The sequence below is a fragment of the Pongo pygmaeus genome, chromosome 22 (genome assembly GCF_028885625.2).
Source record: "Pongo pygmaeus isolate AG05252 chromosome 22, NHGRI_mPonPyg2-v2.0_pri, whole genome shotgun sequence".
Lineage (NCBI taxonomy): Eukaryota > Metazoa > Chordata > Mammalia > Primates > Hominidae > Pongo > Pongo pygmaeus.
The window spans coordinates 46,747,291-46,775,203 of NC_072395.2; the positions used below are offsets into that span (position 1 = coordinate 46,747,291).

General features: G+C 47.4%; 1 protein-coding gene across 1 annotated transcript in view; it reads left to right on the top strand.

Annotated features, from left to right (window-relative positions):
- Positions 1 to 27,869, top strand: part of ITSN1 (intersectin 1) — a 254,550-nt gene extending 226,681 nt beyond the window's left edge. Inside the window, exons 33-39 of the mRNA XM_054468745.2 lie at positions 5,115 to 5,282; positions 11,974 to 12,186; positions 13,284 to 13,405; positions 14,770 to 14,852; positions 15,168 to 15,251; positions 16,026 to 16,199; positions 17,890 to 27,869. Coding sequence (XP_054324720.2) covers positions 5,115 to 5,282; positions 11,974 to 12,186; positions 13,284 to 13,405; positions 14,770 to 14,852; positions 15,168 to 15,251; positions 16,026 to 16,199; positions 17,890 to 18,038 — 993 coding nt within the window. The 3' untranslated portion in view covers positions 18,039 to 27,869. The remainder of the gene's footprint in view (positions 1 to 5,114; positions 5,283 to 11,973; positions 12,187 to 13,283; positions 13,406 to 14,769; positions 14,853 to 15,167; positions 15,252 to 16,025; positions 16,200 to 17,889) is intronic.
- The last annotated feature ends 44 nt before the right edge of the window (positions 27,870 to 27,913 follow it).

The following is a 27,913-nucleotide window of genomic DNA, read 5'->3' on the forward strand; positions in this document are numbered from 1 at the left end:
CAGAAACACGATTGATTTCTTCCAGAGCACCCAGAAAAATGAACTGAAAACCAGCTGAACTAAGAAGAGAATTGAAAACAGTGGTCAGCTATGAGATACATATGAAATCTGCTAAAGTACTAATACTAAATATTTTTATGATACTGACGTGGAGAAATTCTTAGCATGGTCTCAAAGACATGCTAATCCTAAACTTAAAGGATTAAGATCATAGCAACCTAAAAAATACCCAGACTTTCATCTGGGCATAGTGGCTTACACCTGTAATACCAGCATTTTGGGAGACCAAGACGGGTGGATCACTTGAGGTCAGGAGTTCAAGACTAGCCTGGCCAACAGGGTGAGACCCTGTCTCTACTAAAAACACAGAAAAAATTAGCCAGGAGTGATGGTGTGTCAGGTTTGAGGCCCAGCTGAGGTCTGAGGGGAGTGGGTGGACGTGGGGCAGGGAGCTGGAAGAACGCTTGAGAGACAGCAGGTAGATGGGACATGGCTTTATTCAACAGCTTTTTCACAGTGTCAGTGTTGTCTTTATATACTTCACACATGATAGTGGCTTAGAGCCAGGTGATGAGCCTCCCATGTTATGGCTACATAGCTGTGATTATGTAATGCACAGAATTGTGCACCTGCACTCTAATCCCGCTGAGTCATGCAGGATGTTTACATCTGCCTATGCCTGCCTGGCTGCAGCACAGCCATGTTCCTCATATGATGCATATCTGTAATCCCAGCTGCTCAAGAGGCTGAGGCAGGAGAATATCTTGAACCTGGCAGGCAGAGGTTGCAGTGAGCCAAGATCGCACCACAGCACTCCAACCTGGGTGACAGAGTGGGACTCTGTCTCAAAAAAAAAAAAAAAACTCAAATTTTATTCTGGGGAACAACCTATATGTTCATTAATGGGAATGGTTAAATAATTATGGTAGATCTGTACTATGAAAATATTTAAAAAGATACAGAGCAACTTCTTCTCTATGTATTAGTGTGGAAAGACACTGAGAAAATGCTCTTACGTGAAAAAGCAACACTAAACTCACTGAGCAATCCTATGGTATGATGCATTTTGCAAAAAGAGGGGAAAGAGCTATGATTGAGTCACTGCACTCCAGCCTGGGTGACAGAGTGAAACTCTGTCTCAAAAAAAAAAAAAAAAAAAAAAAAAGGCCGGATGTGGTGGCTCATGCCTGTAATCCCAGCACTTTGGGAGGCCGAGGCAGGCAGATCCCGAGGTCAAGAGATCAAGATCATCCTGGCCAACATGGTGAAGCCCCGTCTCTACTAAAAATACAAAAATTAGTTGGGCATGGTGGTGCACGCCTGTAGTCCCACCTACTCGGGAGGCTGAGGCAGGAGAATTGCTTAAACCCACGAGGCAAAAGTTGCAGTGAGCCGAGATCGCATCACTGCACTCCAGCCTGGCAACAGAGCGAGACTCAGTCTCAAAAAAAAAAAAAAAGATAGAATATAGAACTTGAAGTTGCTGAGAGGCAGTAGGCAGTATGGAATAGCAGTGAAGAGCACATAGCCTGGAGCCAGGCTGGCTGGGGTTTGAATCTTGGTACTTAACCACTGTGTGCTCTTGGGCAAGTTGGGCCTCAGTTTGGGCCTCAGTTTCTTGTCTGTAAAATAGGGACATTGATAGTACCTACTGCATAGTGATGTGGGAATTAACTGAGTTAATGTATGCAAAGTGGCTCATACTAGGCAGTATATAAATGTTAGTTTTATCATTGGGAACACATGCACTAAATGTACAAAAAGTTCACACTCACAGGCAATAAAAGAAAATACATAACAAAACAAGAAAATACTTTGATTTTGGCTTGCCAGATGGGCGTATATTGAAAAGATTATAGGTCCCAGTGTTGGCAAAGATCTGGGTGGAAGTTAAATTGATACAGCCTTTTTTGGAAGGCGATTATAGATCAAACTATAATTTCTCTTTGGCTCAGCAATTCCACCTCTAGGAATTTATTCTAAGGAAATAATTTAAGAAATATTGAAAAGTTGGAAGCAACATAAAGTTTTACGGGAAGGTAGCTATTTAGATTCATTGTGCTCAATAACGTGCTCAATCATTATTGGGGTCTGCCCCAATAATGATATATTATAAAACCCTCAAAATGATTATATGTATGAAATGGACATGGAACATTGTACTATAAAGCAGTGTACGAAATAGTACAGTATAAAATGGTAGTTTTTGTAAAATGGTAGTATGATCCAATTTTTATTTTTATTTTTATTTATTTATTTTTTTTGAGACAGAGTCTCGCTCTGTCACCCAGTCTGGAGTGCAGTGGCACGATCTCAGCTCACTGCAATGTCCGCCTCCTGGGTTCAAGCGATTCTCCTGCCTCACCCTCCTGAGTAGCTGAAACCACAGGCATGTACAATCACGCCTGGCTAATTTTTGTGTTTTTAGTAGAGATGAGGTTTCACCATGTTGGCCAGGCTTGTCTCAAACTCCTGACTTCAAGTGATCATCCCGTCTCGGCCTCCCAAAGCAATTTTTATTCTTAAAATAATGGGGAGATTATTGGTGATTTTTAGGTTCTTTAATAACCTTTTGAATTTTCTAAAATTTGTACATTGTACAATATTACTTTTATAATTAGAAAAATTGATAAACCTGTTTGAATTTTGAAACTAAACAAAACAAATGAATTTACTCAAGCCAGCTGGGTGGGTTCCTAGCCTATAGTAGTGGTTCTAAGATTCGGCTGCATATTAGAACATCTGGAAACCTCTAGAAAACCCCTAAGCCTGAGTTTCACCCCCAGGGATTTTGATTTAGTCATTGATGAGGCCTCAGATTTTCCAAAAGGATTCTAATGTACAGTCAGGATTGGCTCAGAGGTTGGGGTTGTTGCTTGGAATTGATTTGTGGACACACAAGACATAGGAAACAGTGTGTGTTTTTCTCCATTTGAGCGCCTACTTAGGACTTTAAACCACGGTATGCTTTTGGGATGAGATATTCAGAGTCAGGGCTATTTACATTATTTGTACGTGGACAAGGCCTGGGCAAATATGCCCTCGGCATTCTCCTGGTACACTTCAAAGGTGGCTTAGGGTCTTTCTTCATTCTCCAGCACAGGGTGATAATTGTTTTTAGGGGCCTCGAAGTCCTTTGAGGATCTGATGGTAATCACTGTCACTTACTGAGCACTTTCTAAGGGCCAGGTGCTTTGCAAAGAGGTCCACGTGTATCATTTAGTTCTCCACACACCATATAAAGGAGGCTATTAACCTCCCCATTTCTCATGTGAGGAACCTGAGACTCAGAACATTTATGTGGGCCAGGCGTGGTGGCTCACGCTTGTAATCCCCGCACTTTGGGAGGCTGAGGGGGACAGATCACTTGAGGCCAGGAGTTTGAGATCAGTCTGGCCAACATGGTGAGACCCCCGTCTCTACTAAAAATACAAAAATTAGCTGGGCATGGTGGCGCACACCTGTTGTCCCTGCTACTCAGGAAGCTGTGGCAGGAGGATTGCTTGAACCTGGGAGGCAGAGGTTGCAGTGAGACGAGATCGTGCCACTGTACTCCAGCCTGGGTGACAGAGCGAGACAAAAAGAACATTTATGGCTGGGTGTGGTGGCTCGTGCCTGTAATCCCAGCACTTTGGGAGGCCGAGGCAGGCAGATCACCTGAGGTCAGGAGTTCAAGACCAGCCTGGCCAGCATGGTGAAACCCCCATCTCTACTAAAAATACAAAAATTAGCCAGGTGTGGTGGCTGTAGTCCCAGCTACTCGGGAGGCTGAGGCAGAAGAATTGCTTGAACCCGGGAGGCAGAGGTTGCAGTGAGCCGAGATTGCGCCACTGCACTCCAGCCTGGGCAACAAGAGCAAAACTCTGTCTCAAAAAAAAAAAAAAAAAAAAAAGAACATTTATATAACCAACCCAAATCATGGGTGGTCTGTGGTGGGGCAGGGATTTAAATTCAGGAGATCCAGCTCCGGAGCTGGCATTCTTAGCCACCACCCAAAATGGTCTGCTTAGAAAAGCGCACACTTGCTCTGATGCACCCGTCTGCATGTGGTTCCAGAGATGCGTGGACCCAGGAAGGAGCCACCCTTACTGCAGCCACCGCTCCTCTTATGCCCCAGGCTGCATGCTAAGCATAGACTGCGCTGTCCCTGCCCTGCCCTCCAAGGGCACCTGTTGGCTCTTAGACCCTCATCGGTGGGTTGATGGAACACTGCACATCAAATGCCAGAATTGCATTGTAAGTTTCCCAAGTGAGTGGACAAGTGGGAAAACAGCACGGACCTGGGGCTGGGATGCCTGGGATCTGCTCCTGGTCTCAGGGACTAGTTTATTCCTCTGTGAAACAGGGTGAATATTTTCTTTTTCTTTCTTTCTTTTTTTTTTTGAGATGGAGCCTCTCTCTGTCGCTGGGCTGGAGTGCAGTGGTGCAATCTCGGCTCACTACAACCTCTGCCTCCTGGGTTCAAGCGATTCTTCTGCCTCAGCCCCCCGAGTAGCGGGATGACAGGCATGTGCCACCATGCGCAGCTGATTTTTGTATTTTTAGTAGAGACGGGGTTTCACCATGTTGGCCAGGATGGTCTCGATCTCTTGACCTTGTGATCTGCCCACCTTGGCCTCCCAAAGTGCTGGGATTACAGGCGTGAGCCACCGCACCCGGCCAAGGGTGAATATTTTCAAAGAGAAACTCTGAGGGCGCCATGGTTATATGTACACACTGTGATCCTGTGAGTCTGCATGTGTGGCTCAGGGTCCACCCTTCGATGTTAACATTTTGCAGGACAGATTACACAGCTTGCCCTGGATATTCAGGGTGTGGGGCTGGACTGAGACCTCAAGGATGGGACCATTCACTGCTTCCTGGTGGGGGCTTAGCCCCCACTGGGCCCATGAAGAGGCGAGGCCCCTGCAATGCCACCCACTGGAGCCATCAAGGAGTGGCCGTCATCTGCTACGTGATTGCCATGTGGGTGCTCAGAGCTGTGGTTGCTCAAGTGGGCGCCGTTCATGAAAGGATGGTGCCCTGCCCCGCTGGGCCTGGTCCTGCAGGACCTTGGATCACAGGCCCACCCACATTGCCTAAAAGGAGGTGGTTGTTTTTATTCTCTTGTGTAGATCTTGGAAAACACCCCTGAAAACCACCCGGACCACAGCCACTTGAAGCACGCCCTGGAGAAGGCGGAAGAGCTCTGTTCCCAGGTGAACGAAGGGGTGCGGGAGAAGGAGAACTCTGACCGGCTGGAGTGGATCCAGGCCCATGTGCAGTGTGAAGGCCTGTCTGAGGTAGCCACCCTTGGGCTGGGCCCCGGTCTCCCCCGGCAGAGCCCCGGCCACCAGCCTGGAGGAGGACAAAGAAAAGCATGAACCATTCTCCTCCCCAGCCAATAGCATCCTCATTTCCATCCAGCTGCTTCTCATCTGCTGTTTCATCCACCCACTGAGTATTTATTTGTTTATTTATTTGAGATGGAGTCTCACTCTGTTGCCCAGGTTGGAGTGCAGTGGCACCATCTCAGCTCACTGCAACCTCTGCCTCCCAGGTTCCAGCGATTCTCCTGCCTCAGCCTCCTGAGTAGCTGGGACTACAGGCACACGCCACTACACCCGGCTAATTTTTGTATTTTTAATAGAGATGGGGTTTCCCGTGTTGGCCAGGCTGGTCTTGAACTCCTGGCCTCAGGTGATCTGCCCACCTTGGCCTCCCAAAGTGCTGGGATTACAGGCATGAGCCACCGTGCCCGGCCATCCACTGAGGAGTTTTTAATTTAAATTATATCATTTCCCATTGCCGGAAGTTGTATTTATTGTCTCCTGTCTGCTGATTTCTTTCTCTCTCTCTTTCTCCCTTTTTCTTTCCTTTCTTTCTTCTTTCTTTCTTTCTTTTCTTTCTTTCTTTTTTCTTTCTTTCCTTCCTTTCTTCCTTCCTTCTCTTTCTCTCTCTTTCTTTCTCCTTCCTTCCTTCTTTTTCTTTCTTTCCTTCTCTCTCGCTTTCTTTCTTTCTCTATCTTTCTCTCTTTCTTTCTCCTTCCTTCCTTCCTTTCTTTCTTCCTTTCTCCTTCCCTTCTCTTCTTTTTTCTTTTCTTTTCTTTTCTTTCAACAGGATCTTGCTCTGTCACCCAGGCTGCTGGAATGCAGTGGCACAATCCCAGCTCAATGCAGCCTGGGCCTCCTGAGTTCAAGTGATCCTCTCACTTCAGCATCCCAAGTAGCTGGGACCACAGGTGCATGCCACCACTCCCAGCTATGCTGGTTTCTTTCTCGTATCTTGTTTTTTGCTCAAATGTTAATCCTTCATATTTATTTCTTAACACATTTTAAACATAGATATTCCTGGCCAGGTGCAGTGACTCACACCTGTAATCCCAGTGCTTTGGGAAGTGGAGGCAGGAGGCTAGTTTGCATTCAAGATAAGCCTGGGAAACAGAGTGAGATCCTGTCTATACAAAAAAATAAAAAGTGAATTAGCTGGGTGTGGTGGTTCGCACTTCAGGTGGGAGGATTGCTTGAGCCCAGGAGTTCAAGGCTGCAGTGAGATATGATCATGCCACTATACTCCAGCCTGGGCAACAGAGCAGACCTTGTCTCAAAACAACAAACAGATATAGATATAGATGTAGATATAGATATAGATATAGAACCCATCACCTGAAGTTATGGGTCTTATTGTTTTGTCTGTTGTTTCTGCCAGCTCTTGCTAAACTTACCTTGTTTCTCATATTATGATTTTTGACTGTGAACTAAATGTTTCTTGGAACTTTACCTGTGGGCATCTTTTTTTTGTTTGTTTTTTTTTGAGGTGGAGTCTTGCTCTGTCACCCAGGGTGGAGTGCAGTGGCGTGATCTCGGCTCCCTGCAACCTCTGCCTCCCAGGTTCAAGCAATTCTCCTGCCTCAGCCTCAAAAGTAGCTGGGATTACAGGTGCACACCACCATGCCTGGCTAATTTTTATATTTTTAGGAGAGACAGGGTTTCACCATGTTGGCCAGGCTGGTCTCGAACTCCTGGCCTCAGAAGATCCACCCGCCTCAGCCTCCCAAAGTGCTGGGATTACAGGCGTGATTACCACACCTGGCCCACCTGCGGGCATCTTTATTGTCTGAAGTTGTATTCCTTCTGGGAGGACTGTTATTGTGATTATCCAAAACTGTGTTTAGAGGGGTTTGGGCATCACACCCCTTGTGTGAATTGTGGTTGTAAACTTGTGTGAGAGCTACCTGATAACCCACACATTCTCAGGGCACGTTTTCCTTCACTACACCAAGGTCAAAAACAGAAATGTTTTATTGCTCATCCCCTCTGAGCTTGAGTTTACCTGTCACTCCTCCTCTGGGTTCATCTTTTTGGGAAGATCTCCTATTAGACCCCTTACGTTGGCTCTGGATGCACCTGTTTATGCACCCTATGTAGTGAGTAAAATGCAAGGTCAGCGTCAGCAGATTCAAGAGAGACCCTCAAAGCTATAGTGGCATTGGCTCTCAGTGATCTTCCAAGGTTCCTATTTTCATTCTGTTTTCAGCCTCTGCTGAAATAGAAACTTTGTTTCTATTGTGTGTGTGTGTGTGTGTGTGTGTGTGTGTGCCAGTTTTCTTGGAGTTAAAAAGTGGATTTTTGCATTTTTCTGTTTTTTTAAAGTTTTTGTTGGGTGAGTCATTCCGAGTATCTAGTCCACTCTACTTCCAGAAACAGAAGTCTCTCTCTGTCTTTCTTTCTCTCTCTCTGTTTCTCTCTCTCTCTCTCTCTCTGTGTGTGTGTGTGTGTGTGTGTGTGTGTGTGTGTGTGTGTGCGCGCGCGCGTTTAGTCAGGGTCTTACTCTGTTGCCCAGGCTGGAGTGCAGTGGCAGAAACTCAGCTCACTGCAGCCTCAACCTCCTCAAGTGATTCTCCCACCTCAGCTTTCCAAGTAGCTGGGACTACAGGCATTGGCCATCCTGCCCAGCTAATGTTTCTATTTTTTTGTAGAGACAAGGACTCACCATGTTGCCCAGGCTGGTCTCAAACTCCTGAGCTCAAGCGATCTGTCCACCTCAACCTCCCAAAGTGCTGGGATTACAGGCGTGAGCCACCACACCTGGCCAGAAGCCTCTCATTTGACCTTTAATTTTCTTCTTTTCACTTAACCTTTCCTTTGGTCTCATTCATTCTTTTTGCCCATTTTTTCTCTCTGTTTCTGTATACACATGCACTTGTGCCTGTACACACATACATACATGCATGTATGCACATACATATACCATTCACTAGGGTTTCCCAAAATGCCCAGCGAGAATGTGTCTCCCTCATCCATTCCCCCTGTGGTTTCTTCTCTCTCATAAGCTGCAAAGGCAGTCACCGCCTGAGGGAGTCACCATGACTGGTTCCTCCACGGCCCCACCTCCTGTCCACCTTCAGTGTTGGTGTGGGATGAGCAAAGTTGTGGAAGCAGCCCCGTGGAAGCCGAGAGGACAGCTGTGGGCTCCCATTTTGGGATTTTGTGTTGCTCTGCAGTCAGTGGGTGGCTCATTTATTCGCTCATCATCCATTCATTCAATAAGCACTTAGTGAGTAACCACCTGTGTGCCACGGCTCAGTACTAAACCCTGGGACATAAAAACAAATAAGATGTGACCCCCACTCTCGAGGAGCTTATGGTCCAGGAGGAAGCTGGGGGTTAAACCAACATTTACAACAAGATGTGAGGGGTAAGGAGGCAGAGCTAGGTGCCAAGTGCTGTGGCGACATGTGACGGGAGCAAGGGACAGTTGTATGGGGGACTCTCAGGGGCCCTGGAGGTGATGCTTGACTGCGTGTTGCCAGATGAAGCATTGGAGGCAGGCCAAGCACCGTGTCTCAGGCCTGTAATCTCAGCACTTTGAGAGGCCAAGGCAGGAGGATCCCTTGAGGCCAGAAGTTCAAGACCAGCCTGGGCAACATAGTGAGACCCTGTCTCTACAAAAAATGTTTAGAAAATTAACCAGGTGTGGTGGCATGCACCTGTAGTCTCAGCTACTTGGGAGGCTGAGGCAGGAGGATTGCTTGAGCCCAGGAGTTTGAGGCTGCAGTGAGCCATGATTGCACCACTACATTCCAACCTGGGCAACAGAGCAAGACCCTATCTCAAAAAAAAAAAAAAAAATGATTGGGGCAGGGCATTAGGAGTGGAGGAGCATTCTGAGATTCTGAGCAGGGCATTGGTGAGGATTGTAGAGGAATGATGAGCCACAGGGCTGCAGGGCAGGCTGAGGCCCAGCCGAGGAAGGCCTGTGTATCATGCAAAGGAACATTAACTTGATCCTGAAGACAAGGGACTCAAGCAACCCCTGCACTGCTAGGCAGAAATGCCGACACAGTCATGTGCACTTTAGAAAGGGCCCTTCCCCAATTCTGACAGCTGCCATCAGAGGGACACAGTGAGGCCGGGATCTGAAGATGTTAAAGTAAAATCAGTTGTCATCCTTTTTTTTTGAGACAGAGTCTCACTCTGTTACCCAAGCTGGAGTGCAGTGGTGCTATCTCGGCTCACTGCAACCTCCACCTCCTGGGTTCAAGAGATTCTCCTGCCTCAGCTTCCCAAGTAGCTGGAACTATAGGGGCCCAGAACCATACCCAGCTAATTTTTGTATTTTTAGTAGAGACGGGGTTTTGCCATGTTGGCCAGGCTGGTCTCCAACTCCTGAACTCAAGTGATCTGCCCACCTCGGCCTCCCAAAGTGTTGGGATTACAGGTGTGATCCACTGCACCCAGCCTAGTTCTTGTCCTTTGATTTTTCAGCTTACATCCCCCCTTTGCCATCAGATGGCTGTCCTTCTTGGTCAGTCTTCCTGGCTATCACGCACAGTGTCGTTGTTGTCTTGATGATGTTCATGGTGATGGGAAGGGGATGTGTTGACTTCTGTCTCCTGACCTAGGATCACGGTGTGTAGCATGCGTGGCCCAGGTCTGGACACACACCAGTGATTAAGTTTCAAACAGATGCTGTCTTTGGCATTCCTGTCTGAAGATAGAGAAGTTTAAATACTATTCCCAGTTCATGCATATTCAGTGTTATCTTGGCCAATTAGAGGCTTTGAGTATGAATGAACAAGAGCACCTTTATGTCATTGGATCCAATGACACTTGTCTTCTCTGGATTATTTGCACCCAAGTGGCTTGAACCCTGTCTTGGCAAGCAGGAAGGGCTGGTTGGTCTCCAGGCTCCTGCCTGGAGTGCAGAGGTGAAGAATGTTCTTTGAAGGCTCCTGTTGTGGCACCACCTTCGGTCTTTCTTGGGCTCTCAGAGCCTCCACGGGAGGTCAGAGGTCATCTTTCCTCCTCGTGGCTGACAGCAGAGTGCAGTGGCCCCTTTCCAGCTGCCTTTAGCTCTCCACTCACAGAAGCACCACTATTTCTCCCGTATTGGAGATGGACAGGTGGCCACCAGCTTCTCTTGGGGGACACGTGTTACGAACCTGTCACTCCACAAATACTCTCTTCAGAGAGGTCCATAGGGCTTGTAGCTCAGGAGAGAGCCCCGGAGCGCCGCCTGGGGCCAGTTGTGTGGGCAGATGGGGAGCGTGAGGGGCTGGCCTCTGACTGGGTCATCTTACTCCTGGCGCGCAGCTATGGCCTTGCTATCCTTGGCCTCTCCCCTTGCTGTCAGAAAGGGGGTCTCTGTGGGGTCATCGCTACCTCAGTGCCCTCTGCCCCTTCAGAACCTAGTGGAGTGAGGTGATGGACCCCCGAGAGGTGTTAGAGCTGCGTTTCAGTGCCCACAGTGTCTCCAAGGGTCAGTGGAGGGAGGGAGCTGTTCCTTTCCTGTTCGCTGAGTGGGTGAGTCGGGTGAGGTTTCACGTGCACAGTACAGTGTCCATTCTGTTTGGCATTGGGGGATCGCTCAACACCACTGATTTACGGCCGGGCGCGGTGGCTCACGCCTGTAATCCCAGCACTTTGGGAGGCCAAGGCAGGTGGATCACGAGGTCAGGAGATCGAGACCATCCTGGCTAACACAGTGAAACCCCGTCTCTACTAAAAATACAAAAAATTAGCCGGGCGTGGTGGCAACTGCCTGTAGTCCCAGCTACTCAGGAGGCTGAGGCAGGAGAATGGCGTGAACCCGGGAGGCGGAGCTTGCAGTGAGCAGAGATCGCACCACTGCACTCCAGCCTGGGTAACAGAGTGAGACTCTGTCTCAAAAAAAAAAAAAAAAAAAAAAACACCACTGATTTGTGCAGTCACACACATGCCAGGGGCCTGGACTGCAGTTGTGCCTTGGAAGGCAACATTGGTCTGTGGAATTGGAGAGAGAGGGGGGCTGCTGCTTTCCAGAAGCACAAAGGACTGTCTGAATCTGTGTGGGGTCTTGTCCCTGGAGCTGTTTGATGCACAGACCCTGCATGGAGCAGGGAGTCCCCAAGGTGGGAGCCAGGTGGGCACTTTTCTTTCTGCTGCCCCGTTTCCCCAGTAAATAAAAAAGAGAAATGGCCAAGCCCAGTGGCTCACACCTGTAATCCCAGTATTTTGGGAGCCTGAGGTGGAAAGATCGCTTGAAGTCAGGAGTTCAAGACCAGCCTGGGCAAAGTAGTGAGACCCCATCTCTACAAAATTTTTTTCGCATGTGTTGGGGGCGCTGAGATGGGAGAATTGCTTGAACCTGGGAGGTCAAGGCTGCCTGAACTATGATCACACCACTGCACTCCAGCCTGGGCAGCATAGTGAGACCCTGTCTCAAAAAAAAAAAGAAAAGGAAAAACACACCAATTGCACCGTAAGACACTGGCATGCTCTTAGAGGAAAAGCCTTATAAATTACCATTGAAACTCTTCTTGATACTTGGAATCCCCTGAACTGTCCCTTTGCTTGACTTTGATCTCTTGGCTCCAAAGTCTTCAAAGCCATCCTTGACTTTTGCCTGAGATCTGAGTCTGCTGGGGCCTGGCCTCTGATTCTGATGGAGCCCATGCTTTCAGATGCGGAGAAACAAAAATGCTACACTTTGGGTTTTGTTTTCCTTTCTCAGCAACTTGTGTTCAATTCAGTGACCAATTGCTTGGGGCCGCGCAAATTTCTGCACAGTGGGAAGCTCTACAAGGCCAAGAGCAACAAGGAGCTGTATGGCTTCCTTTTCAACGACTTCCTCCTGCTGACTCAGATCACGAAGCCCTTGGGGTCTTCTGGCACCGACAAAGTCTTCAGCCCCAAATCAAACCTGCAGTATAAAATGTATAAAACAGTAAGTTGGATTCTAGATTTTGCATTATCAGGGTTGATGTGTTTGGGGAGGAAGAAGTTTCCAAAAAGGAGGTAGAGTTTTAGCAGGGTCAGGGGCTGTGGCGTGCAGGAGAAGGCCAGGAGTTGAACTGTGATTTAGGGTGTCCGGAGTGGAGGACGATCCATATCCCACTGCAGTTTCAGTGACACTCAGTGCTATTGGTGGAACATATATTGGCTGCCAAATGGCTGCTGTGGTCCCCTGGGACGTGATAAAGGCATGCCTTAGCCTGTAGGAGTGAAGTCTAGGGTACAGATGAGGCAGGTGTGAAAAAGCTCGGGAGAAGAGGTGCAAAACAGCACCCAGGGCCCACTGTCACCCCCAAACAGTCCTAAGTCCCCTGCCAGACTTCTCCAGGTAGCTTGAAACATCTGAGCCCTCTCCTTTCTAGCAAAGTCTCTCTCAACAGTTGATGAGTGGAGAATTTCCCTCAGCTGTTTTTATGGTCTGCTTATACGTGCATGGCTGTGTTTGTGTGTCTTCGTGTCACGGGACATTGTTTTTCTAAATTTGTCTGCATGGGGGTGTTTTTATAGAAGAATTTTCTCTGAAGCAGCAGTTAGCTTTATTATGGGAAAAAAAGAGCTATGCAGTTATATAGTTACTAGAAACTTCATGTGAAAATCTTTGGAGGGAATTGCTTGATGTAAAGTGGATGAAGACTGCTGTTTAGAATACACCAGGAAAAGCGACACCAGCCAGATCTTATTCCGAAGGACTTAAAACACACCTGCAAAATCGCAGGCGGGGGGGATCCCATATTTATCATATTTATAATTTGTAATATGTAAAAGTTGACACTAACCCAAAATTATTATTCTGGGATTCTTTACTGGAAAACACACACGCCCTTAGTCTGGTTTACTGGAACACACCCACAAACACACACACATGCTCAGTCTAGGTTACTGAAACACACGCACGAGTGTGCACACAAGTGCTGACTTGCAGTCTCATTTACTAGAACACATTGGCATAAGCGTGCTCACACACTCACGGTTTACCAGAGCACACAGACCCCCAGCCTCGCTTTGTAATGCCTGTGCATTACTTTCCAGCCTATTTTCCTAAATGAGGTTCTAGTAAAATTACCCACCGACCCTTCTGGAGACGAGCCCATCTTCCACATCTCTCACATTGACCGCGTCTATACTCTCCGAGCAGAAAGCATAAATGAAAGGTAAGAACTGCCACCTCCCCAGCATGGGCCCCAGGGCTCCACAGCTCTAGGACACACAAGGGGCGGGTGATTAATCAGCAGGTGCCAATGTTTCCCAAGTGGCAATGCCATCACCCCTGGCTGGGGGTGGGGATGGGGCTATTACTTTTTTCTACAGCCTCTCAAAAATCTGTCACATGGCATGCACTTTCCAAAATAACATGGATTCAAACTAATTTTGCTTGAGTTTTTTTTTTTTTTTTTTAAGGCAGAGTCTCACTCTGTCACCCAGGCTGGAGTGCAGTAGTGCAGTCACAGCTCACTGCAGCCTTGACCTCCTGGGCTCGGGTAATCCTCCCACCCTAGCCTCCCAGGTAGCTGGGACTACAGGCATGTGCTACCAAGCCAGGCTAATTTTTTATATTTTTTTGTAGAGATGGGGTCTCGCCATGTTGCCCAGGCTGGTCTTAAACTCCTGGGCTCAAGGGATCCACCCGCCTTGGCCTCCCAGAATGCCAGAATGCTGGGATTACAGGGGTGAGCCACTGCACCTGGCAGTTTTGTTGTTGTTGTTGTTTTATTAAGAAATGTTTCGCATTCTTTGAGGTAAACGGAGCATCTCAAGTTTCCCCTGGCTTCCCAGGTGGCAGAAACCAATAGGAACGCAATTTCAGGGTTAATAGGACCACCCAAACCCAAACCTCTCCTCACCTTGGCTCACTTAAATGGGCATTCTGGAACCTAGGGCTGTGGGTATTTTGCTTCAATCTGTCTTCAAGACACTGCCCTGGAGCCAAATGAAATAGATCATTTTCTGAAGGGTGAACTTGACACAAGGCCAGCATCATTCCAAAGAGCATTTGCACCAAGCAAGAAAATTGGCTAAAGCTTTTGCGCATATGGTTCTCAGAAAAAATGAAGGAGAAAACCGCGGCCACAAATGCCTTCCCCCAGGGCGTTTTGCTCTTTCGTGTGAAGTGGTTCCCAATCTGGGAAGTGGTTTTTGTTCTTTCTTTGCGTGATTTCATAAGCGAGATCCTTCTGGCTTTGTTGGATTAGGCAAATATGCACTGCTCTTCGGTAAGGAAGGAAGAGGAGTCGTGTCCCGATGTTGCCTCCAAGACAGCATCTATCACAGATTTTCTTCTCTGGGGACATCATCGCAGGTCTTGAGGACATCCATGGAAATGGCCCTCATGCCTTTCTTATTGTTGGCAGGAATAAGTATTAGCATCACGTGACATAAAATCAGATTCTCTTTCCCGAGCCTTTGTTGTTAAAATCAAATGAACAAAGAAACAGAGTCCTGGCAACAGTGTTTGAACAGACCTGAAGCCTTTTTCCTGAGTTTCTGTTTGGCAACTTTCTGTCTTTTTCTGTCCAAGGACTGCCTGGGTGCAGAAAATCAAAGCTGCTTCTGAACTCTACATAGAGACTGAGAAAAAGAAGCGCGAGAAAGCATACCTGGGTAATGCATGGCCCCACGGGGTGTCCTGCACAGCTGGGCAGGAGGGAGGGCCATTTGGCTGGGCTGAAAATCCTCAGAATAGAAGAATCCCCTGGACCTAGGGGAGGGGCATGGAGTGAGATGGAAGTGAGCTTGGGGTGGGATGCAGATGGGGATGGAGGGCAAATTCCAGGAGCAAGGAAGCAAGTGTTTAAGGAGAGGGGAGAATTACTTTTGAGTCGGGAGAGGTACATGAAATGCATTGTGAGGCTCACAGAGATGGGAAAGGTGTGGCATGTTCAAATGAAGCATTTTGTGTTTTTCCTGCCATCATAGTCCGTTCCCAAAGGGCAACAGGCATTGGAAGGTTGATGGTGAACGTGGTTGAAGGCATTGAGTTGAAACCCTGTCGGTCACATGGTAAGGCTCTGAGGCGCCCCCGGCTCCTGCTTTAGGGTTGGGAGTAGGGTCTGGGTTCCCCACACCCCCACCCGGCTCTAAATCAAATGTGCTATTTCCATACTCCCTGATCTCCTTCCAGAATTGGTTTAATTAGCACTTGTTAAAAACATGGAGGTTTTGTGTTTTTTTTCCGTCCTTTCTACCATTCTGCTTCTCCGAGGGATCTGAGTGGCTGCATTCACAGTGGATGTGACACAAAATCAGGCCAAAGTAAGGAGACAGGAAGGGCCTAGTTTCAAAGCCCACTCAATTAATTATTTGTTTTTAGTTTAAGGATGAAGCTGACTTCTGGGAGTTTTCACCCGGATTCTCCACCGAATGACACTTATTAAGCATAGCAGTTATTAAGAGTGGGGAGCGGCCGGGCATGGTGGCTCACACCTGTAATTCCAGTGCTTTGGGAGGCCAAAGCAGGTGGATCACCTGAGGTCAGGAGTTTGAGACCAGCCTGGCCAACATGGAGAAACCCTGTCTTTACTAAAAATATAAAAAATTAGCCAGGCGTGGTGGCAGCCACCTGTAATACCAGCTATTCATTCAGGAGGCTGAGGCAGGAGAATCACTTGAGCTCAGGAGGTGGAGGTTGCAATGAGCTGAGGTCATACCACTGCACTGCAGCCTGGGCGACAGAGCAAGAATCCATCTAAAAAAAAAAAAAAAAAAAAAAAAAAAAAGAGTGGAGATAAAAATGAGGTGTGAGTTCCACCTGGCGAAGGCTTTTGTTCCCTCCAGGAAAGAGCAACCCGTACTGTGAGGTGACCATGGGTTCCCAGTGCCACATCACCAAGACGATCCAGGACACTCTGAACCCCAAGTGGAATTCCAACTGCCAGTTCTTCATCCGAGACCTGGAGCAGGAAGTCCTCTGCATCACTGTGTTCGAGAGGGACCAGTTCTCACCAGATGGTGAGTGGAACGCAGCCCCGTGGTTATTCCCCCTTCCCTGGCACTCGTTTGCGTGGGTTAATGTTTTCTTACCTGGGGACTTGGTGCCAGGATTCCTTGGGTTTCCTTCCCGAGAGATGAGGCTGGCTGGCACAAGACGAGGCTCTGTCTCCCCTGGAGGAGTCTTCTGGAAGCGTCTCATTGCATGTGGACAGAGCATGCTTGGTCTAGAATTGTGCCAGCTGCCCTGGGCAAACACGTCCATCTTCTGCTTTCCAAAGCAGGTGACTGTGGAGAGGGGTGTGTTTTAAGAGCCTCAGCGTAGTTCTTCAGTCCTTGGCAAAAAGCCGTGCTGGCAATGGATGAAACTGGCTGATGGAACAAGGATGTTAGCCCATAACAGGAGCCGTAGAATCGGCCAGGTCCCTTTGGGTGGCATTTTTGTGCCACTTATTAAGTAGGCAAAGGGATGCAGTCTTGTTGAATGAATCATTTCTTCAGCCAGCCTTCTGTTTCTGCTTGGGCCTGGAAAAGAATAGTCTCAGCCCAATGATTCCAAGAAACTACCTGTCTCTCCCTCAACCCAATAAAAATCACCGGTGGGCATGGTGCTGCAGGCCTGGAATCCCAACACTTTGGGAGGCTGAGGCAGGAGGATCGCTTAAGCCCAGGAGTCCAAGACCAGCCTGGGCAACATAATGGGACCTTGTCTCTACAAAAAATACAAAACTTAGCCAGGCATGGTGGCATGCACCTGTAGTTCCAGCTACTCGGGAGGCTGAGGCAGGAGGATTGCTTGAGCTGGGAGGTCGAGGCTGCAGTGAACCATGATGGTACCACTATACTCCAGCCTGGGCAACAGAGCAAGACCCTGTCTCCAAAAAAAAAAAAAATCACAGAGTAAGTTAAAAGATTATGGTCTCAACTTAATTATAACCAAAGGAGTGAGGGTTGAATGCTAGCATTATCTGTACAAGGTTTAAATGGCTCCATATGGCCTTCATCTTTTAGTACTTTTTATATGAATTATCTCATTGTGAGTTAGGTACTCGTTGTGGTAGCTGGTTAAATGTTTGAGTGTGACTGGAACAGTTTGGCTCCCAAGTCTGGGCTCTTAACCACTCTGTGTACTGTCAACTTCTAATTCTTTTTTCTTTTTATTTTTTTTACTTTTTTTTTTTTTTCTTGTCATTCTCACTCTGTCACTCAGGCTGGAGCACAGTGGTGCAATCACAGCTCACTGCAGCCTCCACCTCCCAGGCTCAAGCAATCCTCCTGCCTCAGCCTCCTAAGTAGCAGGGATGACAGGCATGAACCACCATGCTAGGCTAATTTTTAAAAATTTTTTGTAGAGACAGGGTCTCACTCTATTGCCCAGGCTGGTGTCAAACTCCTGGACTCAAGTGATCCTCCTGCCTTGGCCTCCCAAAGTGCTGGGATTACAGACGTAAGCCACTGTGCCCGGCCACCTTCTAATTCTGAGAGATAAAGGTTGGGGTTGGGTTTTTTTTTTTATTTAAAGAATGAAATACCATGACACATTGGCAACTCCACTGGGGAGCGAGTTGGAAATCCTAGTGTTGGTTTACATCAGAGCCCAGAGAAGAAGGGAGAGCATAACAGTTCATCAGGGGGTCCCCAATATGCCAGACATGTGCCTCGAAGAGAGGGAATGGTCCCTCTTAGCAGGGTCTGTTTGTTCTCTTTTCAGATTTTTTGGGTCGGACGGAGATCCGCGTGGCGGACATCAAGAAAGACCAGGGCTCCAAAGGTCCAGTTACGAAGTGTCTTCTGCTGCACGAAGTCCCCACGGGAGAGATCGTGGTCCGCTTGGACCTGCAGTTGTTTGATGAGCCGTAGGCAGCGGGCTCAGGGTGTGCTCAGCAGGGTCCCAGCCCACGGCCACACATGCTGTCTGGAAATTGTATTCCTTTTCTAAGAAACCACTGTTTGGTATTCAGTCACAGGGTTATGGGACGGCAAAGACAGGCCCCTCAAAGCTCCTAGGAATCATTCTCGACAATCCTCCCTGCCCCGAAACAATTTCCTGTTTCATGAAACAAAGCTGTGTTTTCCTTTGTCCTCACTACAGGTCTCATTATGGCTTCTAGGATCGCTGAAATCCCATAGCCCTCAACAGGGTGCAGCTGGGAGTCTAGCCCCTTTCCGGGCTTGAGGGATGGGTCTGGTTACTATAAAATAGATTTATACATGCAATGTCTATATTTTTGGAGAGCTCATGTAACCCTCCTATTTCTTACATCCACCAGTCCCCAGGTAGACTTCTTGGCCTACAGTGCCCAGTCCTTGGTGTGCGTTTAGAAACAATTATGACGGTCCTGTCATTGCTTCAGAATCCCATCTCTCCTGCAGGGAAATGCTGCCTGGAGCTGATCACTCCATGAGATGGTCTGATCAGGCCCTGGCTTAGCTCTTTGAAGAGCTGGTCTATGGAAGGTTCCAGCATGTGCGCCGTTATAGCCGTTCCTTCCCCTTCTAGGCCTTGTATTAATATATGTCAGTGAAAACACACCGGCGTATTGTTGCGTGGATTCAGTTCTGATTCCCAGCATGCTTGGAATATGGTCACAGTCATTATCTAGAAAGTCACCCCTCTGCTGGATCAGATCACTACAGGTCACTGGAAAGGCAACTTTACAATGTTGGGTCATTGGGTCTCGGTCGGCAGCCATGTTGGAAAAATCTCTTTTGGCTCGGAGGCCCTGTGATATTTCATGGCAGCAGTCGTTGCTGGTGACCTGTTCTGTGCTTGAATGTGCTGAATCCTGATTGTCGTAGGACATTTCAACAGCTCTCTTTGGTACGTTCCCCAAAAAGCCATGTCCTAGATCCCCAAGGTGTGAAAAGGAAAAATATCAAGCTGGAGGTTGGGAAAGAAAATGAAGGCAGTACATTATGTGGTGGGTGAAAGACCCTAGGAGGATGCAAGCCCCGCACATCCTGGGGCAAAGACCTAAGACACTTTTCCACCCTCCACCACCCCAACCTCACGTAATGTGCTTGTTGCAAGAGTCAGGACTTTATGACTATGTGCCAAGCTGTTTGGTTTGAGTTCTTTAATTTTGTTTTCCCTTAAATGCCAGGAGATCATCTGGTTAGTTAGATAGTAACTTGATTTGCTAATGAAAAGTGGGGGCCGTGTTTTGTTTGCATGTTAATATTCTCATAATCCTAGTTTGTTGTGGTCATGAAATGTCCTTTGCATGTTCTGTTGGTACTGGAGTCTAGCTTTCCTGTACTAGATGGTGTGCTCTTTGATTGTAGGTCCTTAGACTTTAATTAGGGTTATAAAAGTGTTTTCTAAATGATAGCATCAGCTTTGTGGCAGAGTACCCCCTTTGCTGGGAACTGAGTGTGTAGTGTTATAATTTCCCATGAGAGCCCGGTCATACTTCAAGCAATTTTTTTTAAAGTGTGTGTTGGAAAGGACAACAAAGTTTACATTTCATACTTTTAAGAAATACTTTATTATTTATTTATTGAAGATAGTGTAGAATTTTGTATCAAGAACAACAGACATAAGTATTTTTTGAAACAAGCAAATATACCCTGTAGTTAGAAACTTTCAACTGAACACGTTAGAGACCAAGTTTAACTTCAGGCATGCATTTGTTTACCATTTCCCAGCAGAAAACATGGTTAAAATACTTTAAGTTTATATTTTTTGATGTTGTTAAGAAACTTTTAAATTAAATCTATAAATAGACATGCAACTCATGCTTTCCTATTTCTATAACCAATACGGTTTGTTCAGTGTATTTATGAAAGACATGCTACCGTGGTAGGAAAAAAGTATTCAATGTGTAAATGGGGTAGTGTGGGTCACCATCCCAATCTCTTTTTGTTTTCTGTCCTGTCTTTTCTTCATTGACTTTATTTGCGTGTTAATGTTGGACATCATTGTTCATGTAGGTAGCGTATGGTATGCACAATGACAAACAATCGTTTTAGGTCCCAGGTCACCCACTCATAGTGTCCTATTATTGGAATTAATGTAGCATGAGAAAGCAATATGTGACTCTTTTTCCTCAAGTGACTCTGTTGAGCATCCTTGAGATGCTCCTGCCGTGTAGCAAGTTCTGGATTAGTGTCCTTGTATTTACTGGTGTAATTTGTAATGTAACCAATCGTCCATGTGGAGGAGTTGGGCTGGCCCTCGGACCCAGCTGTGATTCATGAGTTGTGTCACAGGGATTGAGGAACATGGGTGATGCATGGAGTCTCAAACCATTGGGCCTCTCTGTTCCTTCACCTCTACCTTCTTGACCATCTGGGCTATATTTCATAGAAATTAAATGCTCCTTGCCAACAAGGAGTCTGTCTCCTAGCTCTTTGTTTTCTAAATATAGGAGTTCTCTAGGCCACTGCATCCTGGCATCCTGATCCCAACCTTTTAGACACCCCTGCAAGCGTTCCTCTGCTCTGAGCCACACTGCTAGCTCCTCCTGCACACTCTGATCTCCTTTAGCCCAAGAAGGGGCTGTCCTGGTCATAGGGTTATGCTGTAACCCTCAGTCGTCCCCGAGAACTGAACTGTCCTGGGACCTCTTGGGCTGAGCCTTCTTCATAGAGCAGTTCTCTAGAAGGGAGAGTCCACATCCTGGTCCCTCTGGGGCAGGGCCTGTCTGGCTGCTGGCATCATCCTGGCAGGTGGATGGACAGCATCATCTCCTGGAACCAGGTTTGCTGTGACCATGAGAGCCTGAAGATGTGGCTCATTTGGATCCAGGCCTGGACTAATCTGGAAAGAGGGACCTTTCTAGGTGCAGATCACCAGGGATGCTTGAGAAACTAGAGCCAGACTTCCTTGTTTGTTTGGATAATATGTCCCTGTCCTCTGATAGCAGAGGAAAGAGCTCTGCTCCCAAAGAACATTCATGTAAGAGGAGGCATTTTTTTCTTCTTTGCTTTTTTTAAACAACCTAAAGTATGACCTAAGTGTATGAAACTAACTGATTTCATCAGGTAGAGTAGCCCTGAATTTAACTGGGAAAAAAAAATCCCATCAGAGTATGAGTAAATTGACCAACCACATTAAGTCTTATCTCAGTGACCTGGTACGAAAGCCCAGGTGTCCTCCAGGGGAGTATTCTGGGGTGGCAGGGGGATTAGGTGCTAGCGCCAGCAGGGAAGGACACTTGCAGATCTGCCTTCCAAGGCTGAGCAGGCCGGCTGTCTCTCCAGGAACTGGCTAGGACAAGTGTAAAGCCACTGACCACACAGAACCAGGATGCTCTAGAATCTGATGGGGCTGAAGATGAAGGGAGAAATGGACAAGGCGCTTCTGGCTTTATTGAAAAGGTGAAGCTCTTGGAGTATATTTTAGAGTAGGCCAGTACCTTGTATAAGCAGAAAAAGACTTCTCTATCTCTACTCCAAGTTGTTTTTTTCTAGTTGATTGGGCCTTTTTGATTGTTAAGAAGAAAATGTGTTTTGTACGTGTAACAACTTTAAGAATTTCCATTGGAAACAGAAAGTATGATTTGATTTGATTTCTAAATTCTCCCTTCCTTTTCAAGGTTAGCGATATGCTTTATAGCAGACACTAGCACTTTTCCATGAATACCTGGTGTGCTTTGGCAATAACAGGGTCATTTCGGGCTCGAGGTGAGTGCGCAATTAGCAACGGGTCTGCTTGGTCCGGATACGCCTGTTTACAAGTTTAGAGCATCCTATGCCAGAAAGTGAGATGAAAACAAAGGCACCTGGATGGCTTTGTTTTGCTTTTAGATAAAAGAGCTTTAGCTCACACCAGGCAGAAGCATAACCGGTAGCCCCAGAAACCGGTAGCATGATGAAGCCCTCAGACAGTATAGTCTGAGCCACCGTAAGAGGCATTAGGGAAAACTAACACCTCCTTCTCTTTGCACCGTGGGGTGCTGAAATTCCTGCTAGAGACTTCCCCTTACTTCCAGGAATGGCCCAGGGGCTGCTTAGTATATCATTAGAATGTTCATTCTCCTCCTTTTCCCTGGAGTGGACCAGTGAGACCAAATGCTTGTGTTTCTCTATGTTTTCAGTTCATTTGTTCAAATGACACAGAAGATGAATCCATTTCTGGGAAGGCTGAGCTCAGATGAGGATTGCTAGGCCAGCCTAGGTTCTGGGACAGATCTCAGGGACAGAAACAGGCTTGTATTAAGTATAAGTGGCAGGTACTTCTCTAGAACAGCCCTAACCTGCACTAGTGATGGGGGCTCAGGAATTCCCATGACACTGATCCAGCAGCCTCCTGCACGTAGACACTCAGTTCCTTTTAGGGATGTTCAATGCTTGATCAAATGGGGGCATTTTCTTTCTTTCTTTTTTTCCCCAACTATAGTGTAATTGCCTACCTGCCTGGGCCCCTTCTAGAGGAAGATGGGCTTTCCTTGTCCATCAGGCTGCACTCACGAGGTGATATTGTAAAGCAGCAGAAAGACTGAGGGTGCAAAGAAACCACAGCTGCCATTCACGGGGCAGCTCCCTCCAGCTCTTCTGCCCAGTGACCTTACAGGCTTAAGAGGAGCCTGATGAGAGCTCTCCTGGGGGCCAAGGGATGAATTCCCTGCAGCTTCCTCCTGGGGGACCCACAGGTCAGCCCATTCCAGGAGAAGCAGTCTTAGGCCCGTTTGCATCCCCTGCCACTGCCATGTGCCTGCCAGCCCGGTTTCTGATGAAGATGTGGCTCAGTCCCTGCTCTCCTTGTTGCAGTGGCTTGTACTTCATGTGCAGTAGCCCAGGGCCCGCCTTCTAGAGTGAATGTTTCCCTCGAGCCCTTGGATATTTTTATTCTATTTTGAATGGTTCCGATCAATTAATGTTGCTTTGTGCGGGGTTCTTCAGAGAAATAATGCAAATCGGCCAGGTGCAGTGGCTCACACCTGTAATCCTAACACTTTGGGGGGCCGAGGCAGGCGGATCACCTGAGGTCAGGAGTTTGAGACCAGCCTGGCCAACATGGCGAAACCTTGTCTCTACCAAAAATACAAAAATTAGCCAGGGGTGGTGGCAGGCACCTGTAATCCCAGCTACTCAGGAGGCTGAGGCAGGTTCGAATCACTCGAACCTGGGAGGTGGAGGTTGCAGTGAGCCGAGATCACGCCACTGCACTCCTGCCTGGGTAACAGAGCGAGAGTCCTTCTCAAAACAAACAAAAAAAGAGCTAATGCAGACCTCTTCAGGTTAGACCTGACACGGAGGAAGTAATTGGCTGGTCAACTTAATGGCACCCCACAGCTTCCTCTGGATCCTGCTTCTTTGTACTTGGAACGCAGTTGTTTATTTGAGCTAGAGGAAAGAAAAGTTCTAGAATTCCTGTTTCCTCACCCTGCACTGTATCAGATCCAGGCTATGTCTGCAAGTCATCAGGATCAACTAAGACACAGAACCTTATATCTGTAGGAGCCAGAAAAAAAAATCTATTCCTGATAGGCATGGAAACTTAGTCCACATGAAAGACAGAAGACATCTAACAGCTGTCAGTCTTGGGAGCATTAAAACCCAGACACCAAGACACACTAGACAGTCGATCTCTGAGGTGTGATCTCTCAGAAACATCTTAGTAGTTAATGCACTGTTCATTTAGGGAGTCCCCATCCTGGTCCAGGCCACCCTCCTAGAAGCTGGGCGGCAGCTCGGACGGGCCTGCCTTGGTGGCATTCAAGCAAGCCTAATTGGATTAGGTTGGTGCAAAAGTGATTGTGGTTTTTGCCATTGCTTTTAATGGCAAACTAACTTTAAGTCATTAAAATAAGACCCAACGCTTATAAAAAAGAGTTCATATCCACCTCCCAATAACTTCTTTAGTTCCATGCAGCCTCAATCAGTTCCTCCATTCAAAGGAACCCTCTTTACCCTGGCCCTGGGGGAACCAGATTACACCCACATAATAATTTTTCTGACACTATGTGTGCCTGTCAGATTTCAGGGTCAGTTTCCCCTTACTGGATGTCAGGGGTGTTTTGTGAGTTGTGTTTTAATAGGATTCTGTTCTATTTTCTATACCAGCCTATATTGTTACTATCATCTGCCTAGTATGAATATTTTAGTATTCAAAGCCCACCGAATAAAGCTGTGTTCAGAAGTGGACTTATTTGGTCGGCCTTGAAAAAAAAAATCAGCATTTCTCTGATATTTCCTGAGGATTAACCAGAAGCTAAGGTTTCTTTTTAGGCAGTGGTAAGAATGCGTATTTTCTTCTTCCAGAAGCTCTGGTTTTATACTTTTATCTTTTGAAAGAATAACATTCCTGTGCGACTGCTTCTCTTCGCCTTTGCATTTCTCTTTTTTAACTCAAATCTCTTATTTCCTGCTGTTCCTGTATCTAAACAGAATGGGGGCCTCAGGCAGACAGGAACCAAAGAAAGGGTGTGGTGGCTTTGCAGCGCTGGGTGAGCAGCAGCCGCTGCCGTTCTGTGCACTGTCACCGGCGGGGGTGGAGGGTCTCCCTGTAGGAGGAGGAAACTCGCTGTTTTCACTGGCGGATTTGAAGGTGCCGGCTCCACCTACCGCAGCTGCTAGGCACGGCTGTTGTGTAGACCGCAGAAGGAGTTATTGGTGATGTGGGGTGTAGGGGAAGACAGGAAAACGGACTCAGAGCTAGGAATGTGGGCCTGGCAGAGACCGAAGGCTGGGTGGGAAGGAAGCTCGCGGCGAGCCTAGGGTTCGAGCCTATCGCGCCAGGGGTCTCCAGTGAGACCTTGCTTTTCCCTGCCGCTGAGGCTGGGGCTGCACGGAGGTCCTCAGCCTTCCCACCCTTTCTGCATCAGCTTTAGTGTCTGTCGGCTGGGTGGACTGCAGGGCGGGTGACCTGGAGGAGACCCTGCTCCCAGCAAGCGTTCTAGGAGTTACAGTGTGCTCTACTGGGATTGGATTGCAGAGTCTCTACTTGCAGACTCTGACTTCCGGAATTTTAGGTGGAAGGGAATTTTTGTTGGCGGGACGCAGCAGCTCAGTGCGTGGTGTGTGCACGCGTGTTTGTGTGTGCATGTGTGTTTGTGCGCGCGTGTGCGTGTTTGTGTGTGTGCATGTGTGTTTGTGTGTGCGTGCGTGCGTGTGTGTGCGCATGTGTGTGCGTGTGTGTGCGTGGGTTTGCGTGCATGCCTGTGTGCGTGTATGTGCGCGCACGCGTGTATTTGTGTGTGCATGTGTGCGCGTGTTTGTCTACATGCGTGTGTGTGCATGCGTGTGCGTGTGTATGTGTGCGTGTTTGTGTGTGCGTGTGTTTGTGTGTGCGTGCATGTGTTTTTGCATGGGTGTGCGTGTATGTTTGGGTGTGTGTGTGCGCGTGTATGTTTGGGTGTATGTGTGTGTGCGTGTGTGTGCGTGTATGTTTGTGTGTGCGTGCATACGTGTGTATGTGTGTGTGCGTGCGTGTGTGCGCGTGCGTGTGTGCCTACCCACACCTGGGGGGATGCTTGGCTCTGTGGCTTGGAGAGGGAAACAGGAAACATGTTATTCCACAGTCCTGTCATCCTGGTCAGGACTAGTCTCATGGTTTGTGGACAGAGTGCAAAATGAAAATGCGAGGCCCCTTGTTCAGGTGATGAAGCATTTCTAGACAGTGACAGGAGAGCATTAAGCCAAGCTCAGGTCCCTTCTGAGTGCATGGCCCCTTGTGGCTGCCAGACGGCACACCCACGAGGCCGGCCCTGACCACACTGTTCTTGGCTGGTTCCTGAAGCCGATGGGCTCTGTCTTAGGACTTCTTACTTTGAAAGGTCTCCCGGCAGGCTGTGGCAAGCTGGGCGGATATGCTTTTCTAAACGTCTGCATGTATTTCCTAAAAGCACAAATGGCCTGGACTAGCTAGCAGGTGAGGAACTGAGCCCCTAGTTCATAGCTGCACCCCAAGGCTGGAGAGGGAGTTGCCGGTGGTGGCAGGAGCTCTGGGCTCCCAGTTCAGGGTGGGCCACAGGGCGTCAAGCAGCTGTGAGCCTTTACCATTGAGCTCACTGCTTGGAAATAAAACCCTTCCTCTGGGCCTTGGGCATCCTTGGGCTTTTCTCCCCTTTCCTGGGAGGACACAAGCCTTTTCCAATCTTCTGCCTTCAAAGAGAGGCAGGGTCATAGAAGTGCTCAGTGTCCCTTCCCCAGTGGCTGGACACTTGCTCCTCCAGCCTTCACCCCCTGGAGAGAAGGGGAGTCTGTGGAGCCAGTGCCTCCCTGCCCAGCTGGGCCACACGATCTGATCTGCGTGTCTGGGGGGAACCTGCTTCGGAGAGGCTGCGACCTCCCAGCTAGACTCTCCCCTTAGGATCCCGTGTATGGGGATGGTAGGAGAGAAAAGATCCCTCTGTGTAAGTAGTCTCAAGTTCTAGAAGACCATGGCCCCGGGAGGCAGCTGACCATGAAGCTGGGCTTCCTGTTGTTGCTTTCTTTCATGAGCTTTTACTTTTCCTGGGCTGGACGCTCCAAAATGTTTGCAGTTCCATTTGTTTTTTTGCAAATAGGTCCCCATCTCCATATGCATTGAGCAATAATCCTATGTTTCCTGATTCTGTCTGGGATTATATTTGCTAAGTAAAAATGTTGACAGAAATTGCAAACTCATCTCACCTGGATTTGATTGAGTCACCTTGAATGACATAACAAATTATGGCTTTGTTTTCATGCGTCGTGCAATCTTCCGGACTATGGGAAGTTCTGCAAGCCGTTCTCCAGGGGCATTTCATTAATAGCGTGTCAGCATTAGTTTTAATGAATGAACATTTGAGGTACATTCTATAAATCAATATCCTTAAAATGTCATCTGCTAAACATTCACTGTGACAGAAAGTAGATATTTTAGCAATATCTATGTTAAGGCTACTTAATTTTAGACATGCATTTAAAGCATACACGGCCAATAGCCCAAGTATCTTTGAACTGTGAAATCAACCTCAGATCTCATCTGCTGTAGCCCCGCAAGCCGGAGTCTGTGCCCTCCATGGTCCCCTTCGTATCCCTTGGTGGCCCTGCATAGATAGCGGAGTTGGCCCCTGCCCACCCCATGTTGTATTGCCTTAGCTCCATCAGCTTTGTACCCTCACACGTATAGGTGGTGAACTTCTGTGTAAATACATGTGTACAGATGAGAAACTGCAACAAAAATGTCCTTGGATGATAATCAGCTCAGTTTCCGGTTTTCTACATTCTGTGCTGTTTCCAGCTAAGAAAAATGCGAACTCCCACTACATAAAGGGAAAAGGTTGTATTCATTTCATGTTCATCATGAAATCTCTGCTGTACGTTTATGGAATGGCCATGACTAAATGTATATATGGTATGTAAGAGGCTATGCTGTTAAATGTTGCATAAACTAACACAGATTCTGTAGTCAAAAATATTTAACTTGTTATTGTAAAATGTGATTTGTCATTGAGAGATTATTTTTCTGTATGTATATGAGAGTATTTTAGGAATCTAATTTAAGTGCATAAAACTATAGAAAAAAATTTAAAACCTATTCCAAGAGTAGAAAATGCTTAATCAGATTACTTGGGTTCAACTCAACTAAATTTCTTATATTAAAAAAAAAAATCCAAGTTGTATATGTTAGAAATCAAAGGAGTCATTTGTTTTTCCTGCAGGAAATATGATAAATTTCAGTGTAATAGGTGGTGGTGTGATCAAATGAAAAGTATCCTGTAGCTATGACCTCGCATGGGACCTTGGTGTTGCATTAAAAATGGATTTTTGCAGATCACATATCTGAGACGGTGCTTGTGTCAGAAAGGGTGAGAGGATAGGGA